The 19,008-nt window shown below is 41.7% G+C and overlaps 3 protein-coding genes across 3 annotated transcripts; all 3 read left to right on the top strand.

Annotated features, from left to right (window-relative positions):
* Positions 1 to 1,165: 1,165 nt before the first annotated feature.
* On the top strand, positions 1,166 to 4,082 carry LOC141791631 (UDP-glucuronosyltransferase 2C1-like). The gene is made up of 3 exons (XM_074672223.1): positions 1,166 to 1,462; positions 1,540 to 2,253; positions 3,498 to 4,082. Exons 1-3 carry the CDS (start codon positions 1,169 to 1,171, stop codon positions 4,080 to 4,082), a joined length of 1,593 nt encoding a protein of 530 aa, XP_074528324.1. The 5' UTR covers positions 1,166 to 1,168.
* Positions 4,083 to 7,246: 3,164 nt separating this feature from the next.
* LOC141791645 (UDP-glucuronosyltransferase 1-2-like) lies at positions 7,247 to 9,355 on the top strand. Its single transcript, XM_074672247.1, has 3 exons — positions 7,247 to 7,543; positions 7,618 to 8,331; positions 8,771 to 9,355. Exons 1-3 carry the CDS (start codon positions 7,250 to 7,252, stop codon positions 9,353 to 9,355), a joined length of 1,593 nt encoding a protein of 530 aa, XP_074528348.1. The 5' UTR covers positions 7,247 to 7,249.
* A 3,356-nt stretch (positions 9,356 to 12,711) lies between these two features.
* On the top strand, positions 12,712 to 15,515 carry LOC141791630 (UDP-glucuronosyltransferase 2C1-like). Its single transcript, XM_074672222.1, has 3 exons — positions 12,712 to 13,008; positions 13,083 to 13,796; positions 14,931 to 15,515. Exons 1-3 carry the CDS (start codon positions 12,715 to 12,717, stop codon positions 15,513 to 15,515), a joined length of 1,593 nt encoding a protein of 530 aa, XP_074528323.1. The 5' UTR covers positions 12,712 to 12,714.
* The last annotated feature ends 3,493 nt before the right edge of the window (positions 15,516 to 19,008 follow it).

Genomic DNA, 19,008 nt, shown 5'->3' with positions numbered 1-19,008 from the left:
GAATTGTTAAAGTTTGCTTTCCATTGTCCAATTTACCACAGACTAAACACTGGCCCGATGTTCGGATAGTTCCATGTAGAGAATAATGGATTTTTAAAACCAGACAGTCTGTAAAGCACATAATTATTAAATTTTCCCTGCTTCAGGCTATGTTTCTTGCAAAATAACTAACGTTGCAATTTTATAAGTCTCAGTGCACCTGCTTTTTTTTCTCAACCCCTACAGAGGTTTATGCATCTCATGAAGAATGGTAACCAGAAAAGGGCATGAATTAGGACCCAGCAGAGTGTGTGCTTAGTTTTTATCCCTTTAAGGAAACAGGAGGATTGTTTCCTCCACAGACTGAGGAAACTTGTGAAAATACAGGAAGCCAAAGTTGCTTCAGGACGAGAGAGTATTGTGGAAACTAAAACAGTACAAAGCAGCATGGAACCACAACACCAATTATGAAGTATTAGTTATCTAATAATATCACAAAGCCCAATAGTAATGCGAGTCACCGTAGTGTTTCTAAAGTGACGTCCCAGGTTTTGGACAGTTTTCTTCTGTTGACACAAGATTACCTGCTTCGGATCAACTGAGTTCAATCCTCTGACCTGCACCTACGTTTATCTAGCAGCTACAGTTGACCAAACAACCTTATTGTTAGAAACCTGGAAGAAAAGCTGCATGGCAAGTTTCACGCAGTACATGTGGGGTGACATTACATAAGACCCTTAAATAACCTTATGAAAGAGGTCATAGTTTCCTCTGAGGAAGCATTGTTCTTGCCTGACAGAGAAACTCATTCAGCAAACCACACTGCACAGGTTTACTGCCTAACAGCTCGGAGCTCACGGCATTCCTAAATGCACCTGAACTACAAGAAAATCACTGTGTTTACTATTTGTATAGCATAAAGTGCAGTGTCATAGCTTATGTCACACGTGCCACATGCATGGTAACTCATTTACCCGTTAAAGCACTGACCGTCTGCCAGTGGAGTTTGACCTGGAAATGTGAGGAATCTCTGAGTCTGCCATCGGTCTGTGGAGTACACAGCTTCTGTAGCAACCCCTGATCATGGGTAAGTGAGTTTCTCTACATTTGAGGAGCAAACTTCTGCATGATGATACATCACCTTAAGTCATCTAATGCTGTCTTTTATTACTTTTTTTAATTAGGAACCATGCCATTTGGGCGCATGTGTGGAATATTTTTATTCCTCAGCACATGTCTGATATCATTCATGCCACCTTGTGATGGAGGAAACATCCTGGTGTTCCCTGTAGATGGAAGCCACTGGATCAACATGAAGATTTTGTTGGAAGAGCTCCATGCCAGGGGACACAACCTGACGGTGGTCAGAGCCTCCAATAGCTGGTACATTGATGAGAATTCTCCCCTCTACACATCCATTAGTCTGGAGATGGATGTGGGCATGGAGGATTTTTTTGATGTGTTTGTAAAGGAGAATATAAGGGTAAGTCATTTTGAATTGTTTGGTTATTCATTTTTCAGCAGGTTAACTAATAATTTAAGGCTGTTTTTCTCTTATAGGCTCAGAGGGAGGGGGCTTCATCACTTACTGTCTTCAAGCTTATCAAGGATTTTCTTGTCATGATCACAGAGGCCCATAGACTGTGGGCGGAGGCTGTCGGTCGAATCTTTGAGGATAAAAATATGGTCAAAAGCTTACTGGATTCAAAATTTGATCTCGTTCTTACTGATCCAGCTTTGGCACCAGGAGTTGTAGTTGCCAAGTATCTTAAGCTGCCCATCGTGCTTAATGTTCGCTGGATCCCTGCAGGAGAGGGCCACTATCTGATCGCCCCCACACCTTTCTCCTATGTACCAACACCAGGATCAGGCCTAACAGACAAAATGAATTTCATCCAGAGGGTCAAGAACATACTTTACCATTTAGTTATTGAGTACCAGCAAAGATTTTTGGTAGGACCAGCATATAGTGCCCTCTGTGATAAATATATAGAGGGTGGATGCACCATCTCGTCGCTTCTTCAAGAGTCAGACATCTGGCTGTACAGGTCTGATTTTGTCTTTGACTTTCCTCGACCCACGATGCCCAATGTGGTCTACATAGGAGGGTTTCAGGCCAAACCAGCACAGCCTCTGCCAGCAGACCTGGAGGAGTTTGTTCAGAGTGCCGGGGAGCATGGAGTGATAATCATGACTATGGGGACTTTGGTTAATGCTTTGCCTGAAGACCTCACGGAGGAATTTGCCAGTGTCTTTGCCAAGATGCCACAGAAGGTAAGACGTGATCTGTGATGAAACGGGGGTGGGGTATAGGTGACATGACACAGAGATTCGGAGCTGATATTAATCTTGTGAATGATCCAGAAAAACTCACAACAAAATAAGGTGATCAGTCTTATTTGGCTAGACATAAACTTGGCTAGCCAATTGTGAGACAACTGTAGACTCACACACACTGATTTAAAGTTGGGCCAAAAGTTAGCTCAATGGTGTGCCATTTGCTGTGCAGTTTGTGTGCTTTGGTTGTGCTTCATAAGTGATGTACTTTCAAAGTCTTAGCTGACAATCCACAACCACTTTAAGGCAATTGTATCATGTGTGCCAGGGCTAATGCCGCAGCCACACCAGACGCAAATTTGCGAATTTAAATGGGCGTCACGCCTGTAACGCTCCACGTGAACGTGCAAGTCTGGACAGGAGAGTGTGTGAAAACTTTTGGAGATCACAATCAAGGCCTGCTGCCTCTCCCTGGTAATCCACCTCCACTGGCCCTGCCTGGTGGTTCCCTGCGACTTCATCCTTGATCTCCCGCCCCATGGTCCCGCAGGTCTTCTTGGGGATAATGAAGGGGTCGAGGAAGAGAGGATCGCAGAGAACTTCCATCTTTTCCCTGGCTCTGCTCCTGCCCCCTCCTCCCTCCTCTTTATCAGGCTCTTACAACTTTTACGACAAAAGTCCACTGAGGAAAACACAGTTGGACTTAGTGATGACCCGTGCAGGCAAATCCAGCTGGAAACAAATATTTACAGAACTTACCTTCAAAACCTGCCTCCTCAGCGCCTTTTACCGAAGCCTGCTCCTTTTTTCCGGTCTCTGTGGAGTACACACGTCGTATGGTATAACACTGGATAATGACAGACCTCACAGATCATTTTCTCCTCCATCCTCCAGCGGGGTTGGAGTCAGAGCAGGTGGCAGTTCCCCCCCAACGCCATCAAATCAATGACGTCGTGGGGGAATGTCATCGCTGATTGGCTGCCGCTGCACAGCCTCACACGAATTTGCGCCGAAAGTTCAATATTTCCAACTCAAGCATAGAGGCGTCTGACGCCCGAAACGCGCCCAACATGCTGTCTGGGGCGAATCGGCATCCAAGTGCCTCTTTTCATTAACTTTGTATGTAATCCCAAAACAAATTTGCATCTGGTGTGGTCATACCATTAGACTATAGCAGCAGCCATATCATGATAATTTGTGTCTTAAAGACTATTGAATGTTTGATTTTATTTTCTGTTCAGGTGATATGGAAGCACAAAGGGAAGCGTCCCTCATCACTGGGCAACAACACCCTGATAGTGGATTGGATGCCACAGAAGGACCTCCTGGGCCACCCACAGACCAAAGCCTTTGTAGCTCACGGAGGCACCAATGGCGTCCAGGAGGCCATTTACCACGGCGTCCCTGTGCTTGGCATACCACTGTTCTTTGACCAGTTTGACAACCTCCTGCGTCTGCAGGAGAGAGGAGCCGGGAAGATCCTTGAGCTGGCTCATGCCAACAGCCACACTTTTGAGCAGGCCCTCAATGAAGTGCTTTATCGGGACAGCTACAGACAGAACATTCAAAGAATGTCCCGTTTACACAGGGACCAGCCCATGTCACCCATGGATCAGGCTACATTCTGGGTTGAATATGTGATACGCAATAAGGGGGCTCCTCACCTGCGCACAGAGGCCTATAAGATGCCGTGGTATTCATACCACTCATTAGATGTACTGCTTTCATTGATGACTGCAGTAACTTTTCTACTGTGCTCCACTTTTGCAGTTTTAAGGTTCCTGTGCTGCAGACATCGCAAAAAGTCTAAAACTAAACAGCACTGACTCAGAGTAAATGTATATAAAAAATGTGCTGGTCTAGCTGTTTGATTTTTTTAATGAATCTTTGACTCAATTATTGTCATACTGTTCAGATATACCAGCTTCACTGTTTACATTGCGCATGCTAAATAAAATAAGACGATCCAGATGTGTCTGCATACATTTAGCATTCAATTAGAATGAAGCCATGTTGACATGTGCAGAGTCTAACTTGTCTAATCTTACATAAAAAGCGGCAGAAGAAGATGTTCTTTCAGCATGTGTTGTACCCAAACACAGCTATTGCTGCACACCTCCAGGTTTTGCTCCTCTGCTCCCCCCCTCACTGGGCCCCAGACATTTCATCCTCCTCCCCTCCTGTGTCGTTGACTTCTGTGACTTTTTTATTTATTTTAACCAATTTTGTCCTAAATGGACCCTGATCATGTACTGCAAGAAATACTTTTGGTTCTATTATTTTTCTCCCTCAGTACTTAACAAAAGTTTATAGTGTGATGCAAGTGGTTTATTAACTTGGTGGGATGCCTGGTGATTCTAACCTAGCAGCTTTATGACAGTTGTTCTGCCTCATTTTGTCATAGCTGCCCATTTTTAGGCTCCCCCTACATGACAACGTTTCACCCCAAAGCACAAGGCAGAGAAAAAAACAGTGTTTACACACAAACACTGGGGGACAAAAAAACACTGTAGTAAGCATGCCAGGCCTGTAGTTGGTGCCATAACTGTATTGTCCAGAAGCTGCTTTTGGTAGATCTCCCCTGAAGTAGAGTTGGACCAATAACCTGGTGTATTAGTGAAAGTTAAGTGCAGAGGTTTCTACTTAACTTCACTGTTAGTGACACATTAAATTTCCTAATTACCATGAAAAACTTTGAGTTGTACAACCTTTTAAGACGTATGGCGGTTGCCACTTTTTTTGTCTGCCCAGTGTGTTCTGAGATGATTACAAACAAAGGTGCGTTAGATACAGTCAGTCTTACCAACTTAGCAACTTTGTCGCTATATGTCGAGACTTTTCAACGTCTGGTGATGTTTTTTTTTTAAAAAGTGAAGTACAACTAATTTAGCAACTTTTCTGGGGTTTAGAGACTCTGATGTGACAGCATGTATTGGTCTCCAGCAACCGCTGCTGTGGATCCATCCTCTATTCAAAACATTCACTTACAAATGAGTCCAGTTTGGAGCGCTGATGGCCTAGTGGGTAAGGTAACGCTTTACAAATATTATGGGGCGGCAGTAGCTTTTGGGCGCAGAAGCCCAGTCCGTGGGGACTTGGCTTGGAGATCAGTGGGTCGCTGGTTCAAGCCAAGGTGTTGACCAAGATTGAAATTGGGCTGATACCTGGGGAGGTGATGGCTTACATTCCTAAGCACTGTCAGGTGCTCTTGAGCAAGGCACCAAAACCCCCCAATTTCCCATGTGCACGCTCAAGGTACAGTACCATCACTCTGACCTCTAATCAGTGCATGTTTCTGTGCAGAAATGCTTTTTGTGCATGTGTGTGTATATATAGCATGTTCAGATTTTAAACAACAGAATTTTCTCCAAGGGGGTTGATAAAGTATAGCTTCTCCTATCTTCTTCTTCTTCCTCTAGCTCAATAGCACAGCCAGAACAGGCGATCTCTTCATGGCCACTTTTGCCAGTTCCAAGCCAGGAAAAAGGAGAAGAGTTCTGAGTTCACACTAGACTCAGGTAGCTGACCAACCTCCAGAATTAATTCACATACAACTTTTGGATATAACCAATGTTTACCAGCAACTGAACAGCCAAAATCACTAACACTAATCCTGTAATATGTCTCACAAGAGCAAAGCTGGAGCCATATATTTCTGTACAAAACTCCAGCCGAGTCCAAGACAATAAAAAAGGCTGGAGCCACATATTTCAGTACAAAACTCCACCTGAGTTCAAACAGTAAAAAAAGGAAACCAATGTCAGTAAGCCAAATGGAAGCCTCTGATTTATTTGATTTAGTTGGTGGAATCTTTTGGGGTTCTATATAAGAGCTCACAGTTTCATATTCTCCACAACAAAACAAAAATACAAAAACAAACAAAAAAAACACCAGCAAAAAACTCTGCATTCCCAATTAACCTTGTTTTGTTGCTCACCCATTGATGATTTTGGTCCTCTCAAGCTGATGAATCTAGTATCAACTAATGTTCACATTAGACTTTAACATTCAGCCATCATGCTTTAGACTCACCATGAAAAGAACAACGGGCCCTGTTGCTTGGTAATAGTTCAGTGATATCCTCGTTTGCTGACAGTTAAGTGCTGTCCTTTGGTTGTTAATCCCTCCACAAACTAGGGTAACATCTTCACTGCTGTGATACTGAATTGCCTTGAGCATGCTCCGCTCCTACTTTGTATTTGTCTCATGAATATTCAATTAGCCATGTGCTGCTTACGTAGATAACAACAATTACTACAATGGAAATTACAATAACGTGCACTAGTGCTGTAGTACAGAAGAGCCATGTCCTCCCGTATTGCCCTGGCATAGTTTTTAGAGACATAAAATAAAACAAAAATCCTTTCAGTTTCACTTCTTGTGGCCACTCTCATTCAAACATTTGCTAGCTACAGGGCATTTTCTACCACAGTAATGATGGCTCGTCAACTTCCAGTGTTTTTCAGGATTTGTCTGTAACTGTTTTCGTGTTATTTTACTCAAGTTTTGACTAACCCTAGTCATAATGGAAACATTGTAAAGGCACAATTATTTTTTCAAAACTTCTGAAACATTGCTTTATTTTGTGAAAAGGTGTAAGGGAAACGCAGCTTGTGAAACACATACAGCAAACCACACAGGCTTACCACCCAACAGCTTGGAGCTAACAGCATTACAAAATACACCTAAACTACAAGAAAATCACTGTTTATTGATTATAGACATAAAGTTCAGTGCCAGCTTACATCACAAGTGCCACATGCAGGGTAACTTATTTACCTGTGAAAGCACTGACCGCATGCCAGTGGAGTTTGACCCTGAATAAGTGAGGAATCTCTGAGTCTACCATCGGTCTGTGGAGTACACAACTACTGCAGCAACCCCTGATCCTGGGTGAGGAAGTTTCTCTACACTTGATGAGCAAACTTATGCATAATGATACAAAAACTTAAGTCATCTCATACCGGTTTTTCTTGCTTTTTCATTAGGAACCATGCCATTTCAGCACATGTGTGGAATATTTTTATTCCTCAGCACATGTCTGATGTCATTCATGCCACCTTGCGATGGAGGACACATTCTGGTGTTCCCTGTAGATGGAAGTCACTGGATCAACATGAAGATTTTGTTGGAAGAGCTCCATGCCAGGGGACACAACCTGACAGTGATTAGAGCCTCCACCAGCTGGTACATTGACAAGAATTCTCCCCTCTACACATCCATTAGTCTGGAGACTGATGTGGGCATGGAGGAATTTTTTGATATGTTTGTACAGGAGAATATAAGGGTAAGGCACAGAGATTTGTTTGGACAATCATTTTGAAACTTCCACAATGTTTTAATGTTGTTGTCCTCTTTTAGGCTCAGAGGGAGGGGGCTTCATCACTTACTGTCTTCAAGCTAATCGTGCATTTCCTTGCTACAGTTGGAGAAGCACATAGACTGTGGGCAGATGCTGTCAGTCAAATCTGTGAGGATAAAAATATGGTCAGAAGCTTACTGGATTCAAAATTTGATCTTGTTCTCACTGATCCAGCTGTGGCACCAGGAGTTGTACTTGCCAAGTATCTTAAGCTGCCCATCGTGCTTAATGTTCGCTGGATCCCTGCAGGAGAGGGCCACTATCTGATCGCCCCCACACCTTTCTCCTATGTACCAACACCAGGATCAGGCCTAACGGACAAAATGAATTTCATCCAGAGGGTCAAGAACATACTTTACCATTTAGTCATCGAGTACCAGCAAAGATTTCTGGCAGGGCCAGCGTATAATGCCCTCTGTGATAAATATATAGAGGGTGGATGCACCATCTCGTCGCTTCTTCAAGAGTCAGACATCTGGCTGTACAGGTCTGATTTTGTCTTTGACTTTCCACGACCCACAATGCCCAATGTGGTCTACATAGGAGGGTTTCAGTCCAAACCAGCACAGCCTCTGCCAGCAGACCTGGAGGAGTTTGTTCAGAGTGCCGGGGAGCATGGAGTGATTATCATGACTATGGGTACTTTGGTTAATGCTTTGCCTGAGGATCTTACAGATGAATTTGCCAGTGTCTTTGCCAAGATGCCACAGAAGGTAAGACACAATCTGTGATGAAATTGGGATGGGGTAAAGACCTCATGACACAGAGACTCAGAGCTGATATTAAACTGGTGAATGATCCACAAAAACTCACAACAAAATAAGATGATCATTTGGGTGAGACATAAACTGAGCTAATTAAAACCAAGTGTGAGCCAACTGTAGCCTCACACACTGATTTAAAGTTGGGCCAAAAATTAGCTCAATGGTGTGCCATTTGCTGTGCAGTTTGCCCTGAGTATATCAAGATAAAATGGTGTGCTTTTGTTGTGTTTCATAAATGATGTACTTCCATAGTCTTAGCTGATATGCCACAACCACTTTAAGGCAATTGCATCATGTATGCCAGGGCTTAGACTGCAGCAGTGGCCGTATCATGATAATTAGTGTCTTAAAGAATGTAGGTTCATGTTTGATTTCATTTTCTGTTCAGGTGATATGGAAGCACAAAGGGAAGCGTCCCTCAACACTGGGCAACAACACCCTGATAGTGGAGTGGATGCCGCAGATGGATCTCCTGGGCCACCCACAGACCAAAGCTTTTGTAGCTCACGGAGGCACCAATGGAGTCCAGGAGGCCATTTACTACGGAGTCCCTGTGCTTGGCATACCACTGTTCTTTGACCAGTTTGACAACCTTCTGCGTCTGCAGGAGAGAGGAGCCGGAAAGATCCTTGAGCTGGCTCATGCCAACAGCCACACTTTTGAGCAGGCCCTCAATGAAGTGCTTTATCGGGACAGCTACAGACAGAACATTCAAAGAATGTCCCGTTTACACAGGGACCAGCCCATGTCACCCATGGATCAGGCTACATTCTGGGTTGAATATGTGATACGCAATAAGGGGGCTCCTCACCTGCGCACAGAGGCCTATAAGATGCCGTGGTATTCATACCACTCATTAGATGTACTGCTTGCATTAATGACTGCAGTAACAATGCTGCTGTACTCCACTTTTGCAGTTTTAAGGTTCATGTGCTGCAGACATCGTAGAAAGTCTAAAACCAAACAGCACTGACTCAGAGTAAATGTATATAAAAAATGTGCTGGTCCAGCTATTTGAATGTTGAATATTTCTTTTACTCAGTCATTATCAAACTGTTCAGATATACCAGCTTCACTGTTTACATCACACATGCCAAATAAAATAAGACGATCGAGATGTGTGTGCATACTTTTAGCATTCAATCAGAATGAAGCTATGTTGACATGTGCAGAGTCTAACTTGTCTAATCTTCCATAAAAAGCGGCAGAAGAAGATGTTCTTTCAGCATGTGTTGTCCCCAAACACAGCTATTGCTGCACACCTCCAGATTTTGCTCCTCTGTTCCCCCCCTCACTGGGCCCCAGACATTTCATCCTCCTCCCCTCCTGTGTCGTTGACTTCTGTGACTTTTTTATTTATTTTAACCAATCTTGTCCTAAATGGACCCTTATCATGTATCGCAAGAAATACTTTTGGTTCTATTATTTTTCTCCCTCAGTACTTAACAAAAGTTTATAGTGTGATGCAAGTGGTTTATTAACTTGGTGGGATGCCTGGTGATTCTAACTTAGCAGCTTCATGACAATTGTTCTGCCTCATTTTGTCATAGCTGCCCATTTTTAGGCTCCCCCTACATGACAACGTTTCACCCCAAAGCACAAGGCAGAGAATAAAACAGTGTTTAAACACAAACGCTAAGGGACAAAAAAAAACACTGTAGTAAGCATGCCAGGCCTGTAGTTGGCGCCATAACTGTATTGTCCAGAAGCGGCTTTTGGTAGATCTCCCCTGAAGTAGAGTTGGACCAATAACCTGGTGTATTAGTGAAAGTTAAGTGCAGAGGTTTCTACTAAACTTCACTGTTAGTGACACATTAAATTTCCTAATTACCATGAAAAACTTTGAGTTGTACAACCTTTTAAGACGTATGGCGGTTGCCACTTTTTTTGTCTGCCCAGTGTGTTCTGAGATGATTACAAACAAAGGTGCGTTAGATACAGTCAGTTTTACCAACATAGCAACTTCGTCGCTATATGTAGAGACTTTTCAACGTCTGGTGATGTTTTTTTCAAAAAAGTGCAGTACAAATAATTTAGCAACTTTTCTGGGGTTTAGAGACTCTGATGTGACAGCATGTATTGGTCTCCAGCAACCGCTGCTGTTGATCCATCCTCTATTCAAAACATTCACTTACAAATGAGTCCAGTTTGGAGCGCTGATGGCCTAGTGGTTAAGGTAACGCTTTACAAATATGGGGCGACAGAAACTTTTGGGTGCAGAAGCTCAGTCCGTGGGGACTTGGCTTGGAGATCAGTGGGTCGCTGGTTCAAGCCAAGGTGTTGACCAAGATTGAAATTGGGCTGATACCTGGGGAGGTGATGGCTTACATTCCTAAGCACTGTCGGGTGCTCTTGAGCAAGGCACCAAAACCCCCCAATTTCCCATGTGCACGCTCAAGGTACAGTACCATCACTCTGACCTCTAATCAGTGCATGTTTCTGTGCAGAAATGCTTTTTGTGCATGTGTGTGTATATATAGCATGTTCAGATTTTAAACAACAGAATTTTCTCCAAGGGGGTTGATAAAGTATAGCTTCTCCTATCTTCTTCTTCTTCTAGCTCAATAACACAGCCAGAACCATCGATCTCTTCTGCCACTTTTGCCAGTTCCAAGCCAGGAAAAAGGAGAAGGGTTCTGAGTTCACACTAGACTCAGGTAGCTGACCAACCTCCAGAATTAATTCACATACAACTATTGGGCATAACCAGTGTTTACCAGCAACTGAACAGCCAAAATCTGTAACACTAATCCTGTAATATGTCTCACAAGAGCAAAGCTGGAGCCATATATTTCTGTACAAAACTCCAGCCGAGTCCAAGACAATAAAAAAAGCTGGAGCCACATATTTCAGTACAAAACTCCACCTGAGTTCAAAACAGTAAAAAAACAAACCCAATGTCAGTAAGCCAAATGGCAGCCTCTGATTTATTTGATTTAGATGGTGGAATGTTCTGGGGTTCTATATAAGAGCTCACAGTAATAATATATATATATATATATATATATATATATATATATATATATATATATATATATATATATATATATATATATACACACACACACACACACACACACACACACATATATATATATATATATATATATATATATATATATATATATATATATATATCATCATTATTTTTATTATTATTATTATTATTATTATTATTATTATATTCCCCACAAAAAAACAAACAAACAAACAAAAAAACACCAGCAAAAAACTCTGCATTCCCAATTAACCTTGTTTATTTGCTCACCCATTGATGTTTTTGGTCCTCTCAAGCTTATGAATCTAGTATCAACTAATGTTCACATTAGACTTTAACATTCAGCCATCATGCTTTAGCCTCACCATGAAAAGAACAATGGGGCCTGTTGCTTAGTAATAGTTCAGTGATATCCTCGTTTGCTGACAGTTAAGTGCTGGCCTTTGGTTGTTTATCCCTCCACGAACTTAAGTAACATCTTTACTGCTGTGAGAATGGATTGCCTTGAGCATGCTCAGCTCCTACTTTGTATTTGTCTCATGAATATTCAATTAGCCATGTGCTGCTTACGTAGATAACAACAATTACTACAATGGAAATTACAATAACGTGCACTAGTTCTGTAGTACAGAACTGGTATAGTTTTTAGAGACATAAAATAAAACAAAAATCCTTTCAGTTTCACTTCTTGTGGCCACTCTCATTCAAACATTTGCTAGCTACAGGGCATTTTCTATCACAGTAAGGATGGCTAGTCAACTTCCAGTGTTTTTCAGGATTTGTCTGTAACTGTTTTCCAATTTGGAGACAGCTTACATTATTTTCTTATAGTATTATTTCACCCAAGTTCTGACTTACTCTAGTCATAATGGAAACATCAATAAGGCACAATTATTTTTTATCCAAACTTTTGAAACATTGCTTTATTTTGTGAAAAGGTGTAAGGGAAACGCAGCTTGTCAAACACATTCAGCAAACCACACAGGTTTATTGCTTAACAGCTTGGAGCTAACAGCATTACTAAATGCACCTAAACTTCAAGAAAATCACTGTTTATTGATTATAGACATAAAGTTCAGTGCTATAGCATACATCACACGTGCCAGGGTAACTTATTTACCATGAAAGCACTGACTGCCTGTCAGTGGAGTTTGACCCTGAAAATGTGAGGAATCTCTGAGTCTACCATCGGTCTGTGGAGTACACAGCTACTGCAGCAACCCCTGATCCTGGGTGAGTAAGTTTCTCTACACTTGATGAGCAAACTTCTGCATGATGATACATAAACTTAAGTCATCTCATGCTCTCTTTTATCACTTTTTTAATTAGGAACCATGCCATTTCAGCACATGTGTGGAACATTTTTATTCCTCAGCACATGTCTGATGTCATTCATGCCACCTTGCGATGGAGGAAACATTCTGGTGTTCCCTGTAGATGGAAGTCACTGGATCAACATGAAGATTTTGTTGGAAGAGCTCCATGCCAGGGGACACAACCTGACAGTGATTAGAGCCTCCACCAGCTGGTACATTGACGAGGATTCTCCCCTCTACACATCCATTAGTCTGGAGACTGATGTGGGCATGGAGGAATTTTTTGATACATTTGTACAGGAGAATATAAGGGTAAGGCACTGAGAATGGTTTGGTCAATCATTTTGAAACTTCCACAATGTTTGAATGTTGTTCTTCTCTTATAGGCTCAGAGGGAGGGGGCTTCATCACTTACTGTCTTCAAGCTAATCGTGCATTTTCTGACTACAATTGGAGAAGCACATAGACTGTGGGCAGATGCTGTCAGCCGAATCTGTGAGGATAAAAATATGGTCAGAAGCTTACTGGATTCAAAATTTGATCTTGTTCTCACTGATCCAGCTTTGGGACCAGGAGTTGTACTTGCCAAGTATCTTAAGCTGCCCATTGTACTGAATGTTCGCTGGATCCCTGCAGGAGAGGGCCACTATCTGATTGCCCCCACACCTTTCTCCTATGTACCAACACCAGGATCAGGCCTAACAGACAAAATGAACTTTATCCAGAGGGTCAAGAACATACTTTACCATTTAGTTATTGAGTACCAGCAAAGATTTTTGGCAGGGCCAGCGTATAATGCCCTCTGTGATAAATATATAGAGGGTGGATGCACCATCTCGTCGCTTCTTCAAGAGTCAGACATCTGGCTGTACAGGTCTGATTTTGTCTTTGACTTTCCTCGGCCCACGATGCCCAATGTGGTCTACATAGGAGGGTTTCAGTCCAAACCAGCACAGCCTCTGCCAGCGGACCTGGAGGAGTTTGTTCAGAGTGCCGGGGAGCATGGAGTGATTATCATGACTTTTGGGACTTATGTCAATTCTTTGCCTGCAGATCTCACAGAGGAATTTGCCAGTGTCTTTGCCAAGATGCCACAGAAGGTAAGACGTGATCTGTGATAAAACGGGGATGAGGTAGGGACTTCAACATGAAACAGAGGCTAAGAGGGAAAAAATTGTGTGGTGACTGATCCACATAAACTCAATAAAAACTCATAAACAACAAAATAAGCCCTGTGATCATCGCAATTTCAATCCTCTGTTTGTGTTACATTATATATATATATATATAATACTGCAGAATTGATAAAAAAAATTACCTTGAACCTTGAAGATGATCAGTCCTGTTTGGGCCAGACTATGCTTAAAAAGGCCAAGTGTGGGGCTATTTGAGAGTCACAGTCAGGGCTTGACATTAACACAGGCCAACTGACCTAATGCGGGTGGATTTCAGCAGTGGCTGGTAACACCACCGCTCCCACTGGCCACTTTGGTGGGTTGAATTTTATCTCAAACATGGAGCAGAGATGTCTTAATAGACTGCATATTTTCATATGAAAGGAGCACAATGTTACACACAATTTTATCAGAGCTGAATATCTGATTAAGGACCTGTGGATTTTAACATTGATGTAGTCTTGTTTTGAGTGTGCATAGAGGTCATTTACATTTAAAGAGGTTGTACATCTTTTTTAAGTAAACTTTAGCATGTCATAATCAGCTTTAATCATATCGAACATAATTATCCAACAACAAATTGTGGCCAGTGAAAATACTGAGTGGCCAGTAACTCAGGGATACCACTCGCCACAGTGGCTGGTGAGCAAAAAAGTTAATGTCAAGCCCTGGTCACAATGATATTAAGTCAGGCCAAAAATTGGTTCAATGGTGTGCCATGTATTGTGCATTTAATTGCACAATATTGACTACAGCTTGATCACCTGCTCCTCTGTTAAATGTCTGGCCTGTATTCACTTGTTCTCACAAAAGGAGTGTGGATTCAAACCTTAATATCCAAGCTTCAGATCCTTTGTTTCCTGATTATGCCCAGGCAAAATGGTGTGCTTTGGTTGTGCTTCATAAATGATGTACTTTCATAGTCTTATCTGACACTCCACAACCACTTTAAGGCAATTGCATCATGTATGCCAGGGCTTAGACTGCAGCAGTAGCCGTATCATGATAATTAGTGTCTTATAGAATGTAGGTTCATGTTTGATTTCATTTTCTGTTCAGGTGATATGGAAGCACAAAGGGAAGCGTCCCTCAACACTGGGCAACAACACCCTGATAGTGGAGTGGATGCCGCAGAAGGACATCCTTGGACACCCACAGACCAAAGCTTTTGTAGCTCACGGAGGAACCAATGGAGTCCAGGAGGCCATTTACTACGGCGTCCCTGTGCTTGGCATACCACTGTTCTTTGATCAGTTTGACAACCTTATGCGTCTGCAGGAGAGAGGAGCCGGGAAGATCCTTGAGCTGGCTCATGCCAACAGCCACACTTTTGAGCAGGCCCTCAATGAAGTGCTTTATCGGGACAGCTACAGACAGAACATTCAAAGAATGTCCCGTTTACACAGGGACCAGCCCATGTCACCCATGGATCAGGCTACATTCTGGGTGGAATACGTGATGCGCAATAAGGGGGCTCCTCACCTGCGCACAGAGGCGTATAAGATGCCGTGGTATTCATACCACTCATTAGATGTACTGCTTGCATTGATGACTGCAGTAACTTTTCTACTGTGCTCCACTTTTGCAGTTTTAAGGTTCCTGTGCTGCAGACATTATAGAAAGTCTAAAACCAAACAACACTGACTCAGAGTTAAAAGTACTTGCTTGTTTTCTGTTTGACTAGCTGATAACAACTGTTTGTTTATTCTATAGTCTTGTTCTGCCCTGGCTGGTGTTCTGATTTATAATAATCTATATCAAGTCAATACAAATCTTAAAAGGCAATTCTTTCTTGTGTCTTCATTTGAAAATGAAATAAATGCATAAAATATATTTTATGATCTTAACTCTTTAGTTTAGTCATTCGATGAAATGCAGCTGTTGGACCAGTGTGGTCTGAAACCATTACTCTGAGATAGGAGACAGCTTGTTATTACCCTGTTACATAAGGAGGTACATTAATTCATCTCCTAGCTCTGTTGGCTTGTGAGATGCAGTGTGCTGCTGACATCAGTCTGATTATGCCTTCTTGTATACTTAGCTCATCATTGGTTGCTCAAACACAAAGCACTGCAGTAAAATTTTATGTTTACTTAAGAGTATTCTAAAATGAGATGGGACACTTAAAAGTGCAGAAGTGTCATTGTTTTCTGTCAAGATGGCAGCATGCTGTGGTGGCTTTAATGCCATAGGTTGAGAGCATAGACTTAAAAAATAATGGCAACGTCTTGCTCGGCTGGAAGTGAGGTCCCACAAAAACTGCTCCCCCTGGTGTCTGTCTGCAGTATAGGTAAAAAAAATCCGGCTTTCCAGTCATTCCAGATGGGCTGTGGTCAATCTTTAAAAAATTAATACACTTTGTAGAAATGTTTCTCACGTCTGTTTGTTGTGGTGATTTGAAGATGTCATTTGGCTGCCTTGTATTCAAGTTCTCTTTTTTCTGAAAATTTTAGTTTTCATTAGTTACACGAGGTTAAAAACAAGGTTTTACGTCACGTTTAATGATGATTGACAGCTGTGTATTTTTTTCGGGGATTGTAAAACATGTAAGGAGGTAGAGTCAAGAAGTGATGAGATTCTCGAAAGAAAAAGATATATATTATTTTTGTCACCTGGCCCCACTCAGATTCTCCCAGAGTCCCTCACAGTCTCCTTGCGCAGACTCTGGCTGCACAACTGCTTCAATGGCTGTTCCTGTGACAGGGGTATTTTGGCTTCAAAACTGGTATTTGCTCTGAGGACCAATCAGGTCAGAATTGCTCCTGATCAAAAAAGGGAATCGCTGCCGTCGGCAAACCCCCCAAATCCAAACAGCTCGTCTTCGGTCAGGATTTTACATTCACAAGCACTAAATACAGGTTTTGCCATTAAATATCACATTTTGTGGACTGAGAGGAAAGTAAAAGACCCACAAATTTCACTAAAAGACTTAATAAAGCGATTTTTACATAATATTGGCCTTTTATAATTAATGTCTATTTTGTGTCTATTAATGTCTTTTTATTGTATTTGTTGTTGTGTTTATGGACTTCAAGTCTGGCAATAAAGTATCTATCTATCTATCTATCTATCTATCTATCTATCTATCTATCTATCTATCTATCTATCTATCTATCTATCTATCTATCTATCTATCTATCTATCTTTAAATTGTACCTCACAGCCTGTGAATAACTAACACACACCAGTCAGGTTCCCAATCACTTTTTATACATGGTGAATATTTTTGAGCCTTTCATCATCATAAAGTTTTTGCCTAGAAACAGTTTAGATGTGACAAACCAAGATTGCTTCTGTGTTATAATAATAATAATAATAATAATAATAATAATAACAATAATAATAATAATAATAATTATTATTATTACTATTATAGCACTCATGTCTTGATAACAAATCTTTCTAATTTTATTAACTGACTTGGAATACACATTAATATTTGAAACCTCCAACATTATTGTCCCTCTGCAGCTCTCTGCTGACTTTAATTTGGGACATAACCATCACAGATGTCTTGGATGCATACAAGCACATTCCAGCAGAAGCCCCTCACCATATCCAAGACATTTGATAATATGCTCCCACTGTATGCTAGACATTACAGCTGCCATCTGAGTTGAGGCTAAGGCCAAGTTTCCGCTGAACCTTGGGGCAAAACTAACTTCTGTTTCTCTGTCCTTGTTTGTACTCAGTGAATAAGCTGTGTCCATTTCTGGGTTCATGAAGATTAATAGTATTAATACACTTGTGGTGGTAAAAGAATCAAAACCCTCAGAGAAACAGATGTAGCTGCAAAAAAAAAAAAGCCGCTTGTTGGTGTAAGTGTTGCAAAAGACAATGCAGTGTTTTCTGTGACTTGCCCATGGCAGAAGATAGGATAGAAAACAGAAAAGATAATCTGAATATCAAAACCACATGTTGCATGTGTAGGATCTACAACTCCAGAGCATCTGCTTCATGTAAAACTTTAAGATGAATGTGTCTCTGTCACTAGTCTTTGTCTTTATGCCAATCAGAGTAACTTACATCACCTTTTAGATTTAATGCCAACAAGAAGATAAAAATCTTTTCTGTAAAATCCAGGACTAGATCTCAGTGATTCCCCTTCCCTGGAAGCAATCGTTGACTGGAAAGGAGACACTCACTGATAAAGCTTCACCTTGTACTGTTTTGATTTGTAAGATGAGTGTTGCTGTCTAAAGGATCCTCCTGTGCGGTGAATTACATTTCTCTTATCACACATGCAGAGCATTGTGTAAACCCCCACAGTTAACTGATGTGGGAAGCCAATGTGTGAAAGTGTTCTGGGGTAGGAAGTATGCACGAGGCCAGGAACCACAAAGTTAGACATTTAAAGAAACACACATGAAGAACGCTCCTGTTGCCCTGCTATAAAGACTGATAAAAGAGGACTGTGGACAGAAAACAGTGCTCTGAATGAAGCAATAAAACAGAAGAATGGATGTGATTGTTTCCTAAGTGTTAATCACTTTTTAATGACGGGTTGGAACAAACAACACAAGTGAATGGAAATCCGGCTGTTTTATTCAAAGCCCCAAAGTGCCCTCCTGGAGCTTGAAACAAATATGGATTTGATTGTTTGAGCGGATTTGTCTGAGTTTCTTGACAAGAACAAACTCTACAGCCAACATTTCGAGCTTTGTTATCTTCTCCACTGAGGAATTTCTCAAAGCTTCTGTAAGTATTTCTACATGATGTTATACTCTGAGGGATGGCTCCATAGGCCCAGATGTAGGGTCAGACACTTTTACATCTGCTGTTGAGAATGTGTGTACGTAAAACAGGTGCTGTGCATGTCTCTGACAAGTCATTCCTATCAGTAACTGTGGCAGTAAGCACTTGGCCTTCCTCCCTCCTGTGTCTACATATCCCTCCCTGAATGTGTTCCCAGCTCTGGCTCTTTTCCCCTCTCTCCCTGCCTGCTTTCTTCTTTGATTTTGCCGCACCAGTTTCCTCTGAAAATCCATCCTGTGGTCGTGGTTTATTGGATGATGTCACTGTGCATGTTTGGTGTTAAAGACTTGTCAAGGCCAGGCTGTGAGTGCGGGAAAAGCAGATCCCCTCATATGATTAATTGCTAAATTTAAAAAAGAAAGTATGGCTGACTCCTGACCAG

The sequence above is a fragment of the Halichoeres trimaculatus genome, unplaced genomic scaffold (assembly GCF_033239565.1).
Source record: "Halichoeres trimaculatus isolate MK-OKI-2021-1 unplaced genomic scaffold, fHalTri1.1 fHalTri1_scaffold_6, whole genome shotgun sequence".
Taxonomy (NCBI): Eukaryota; Metazoa; Chordata; class Actinopteri; order Labriformes; family Labridae; genus Halichoeres; species Halichoeres trimaculatus.
The sequence above is the reverse complement of the archived record's forward strand: the minus strand, read 5'-3'. Positions and strand labels throughout refer to the sequence as shown.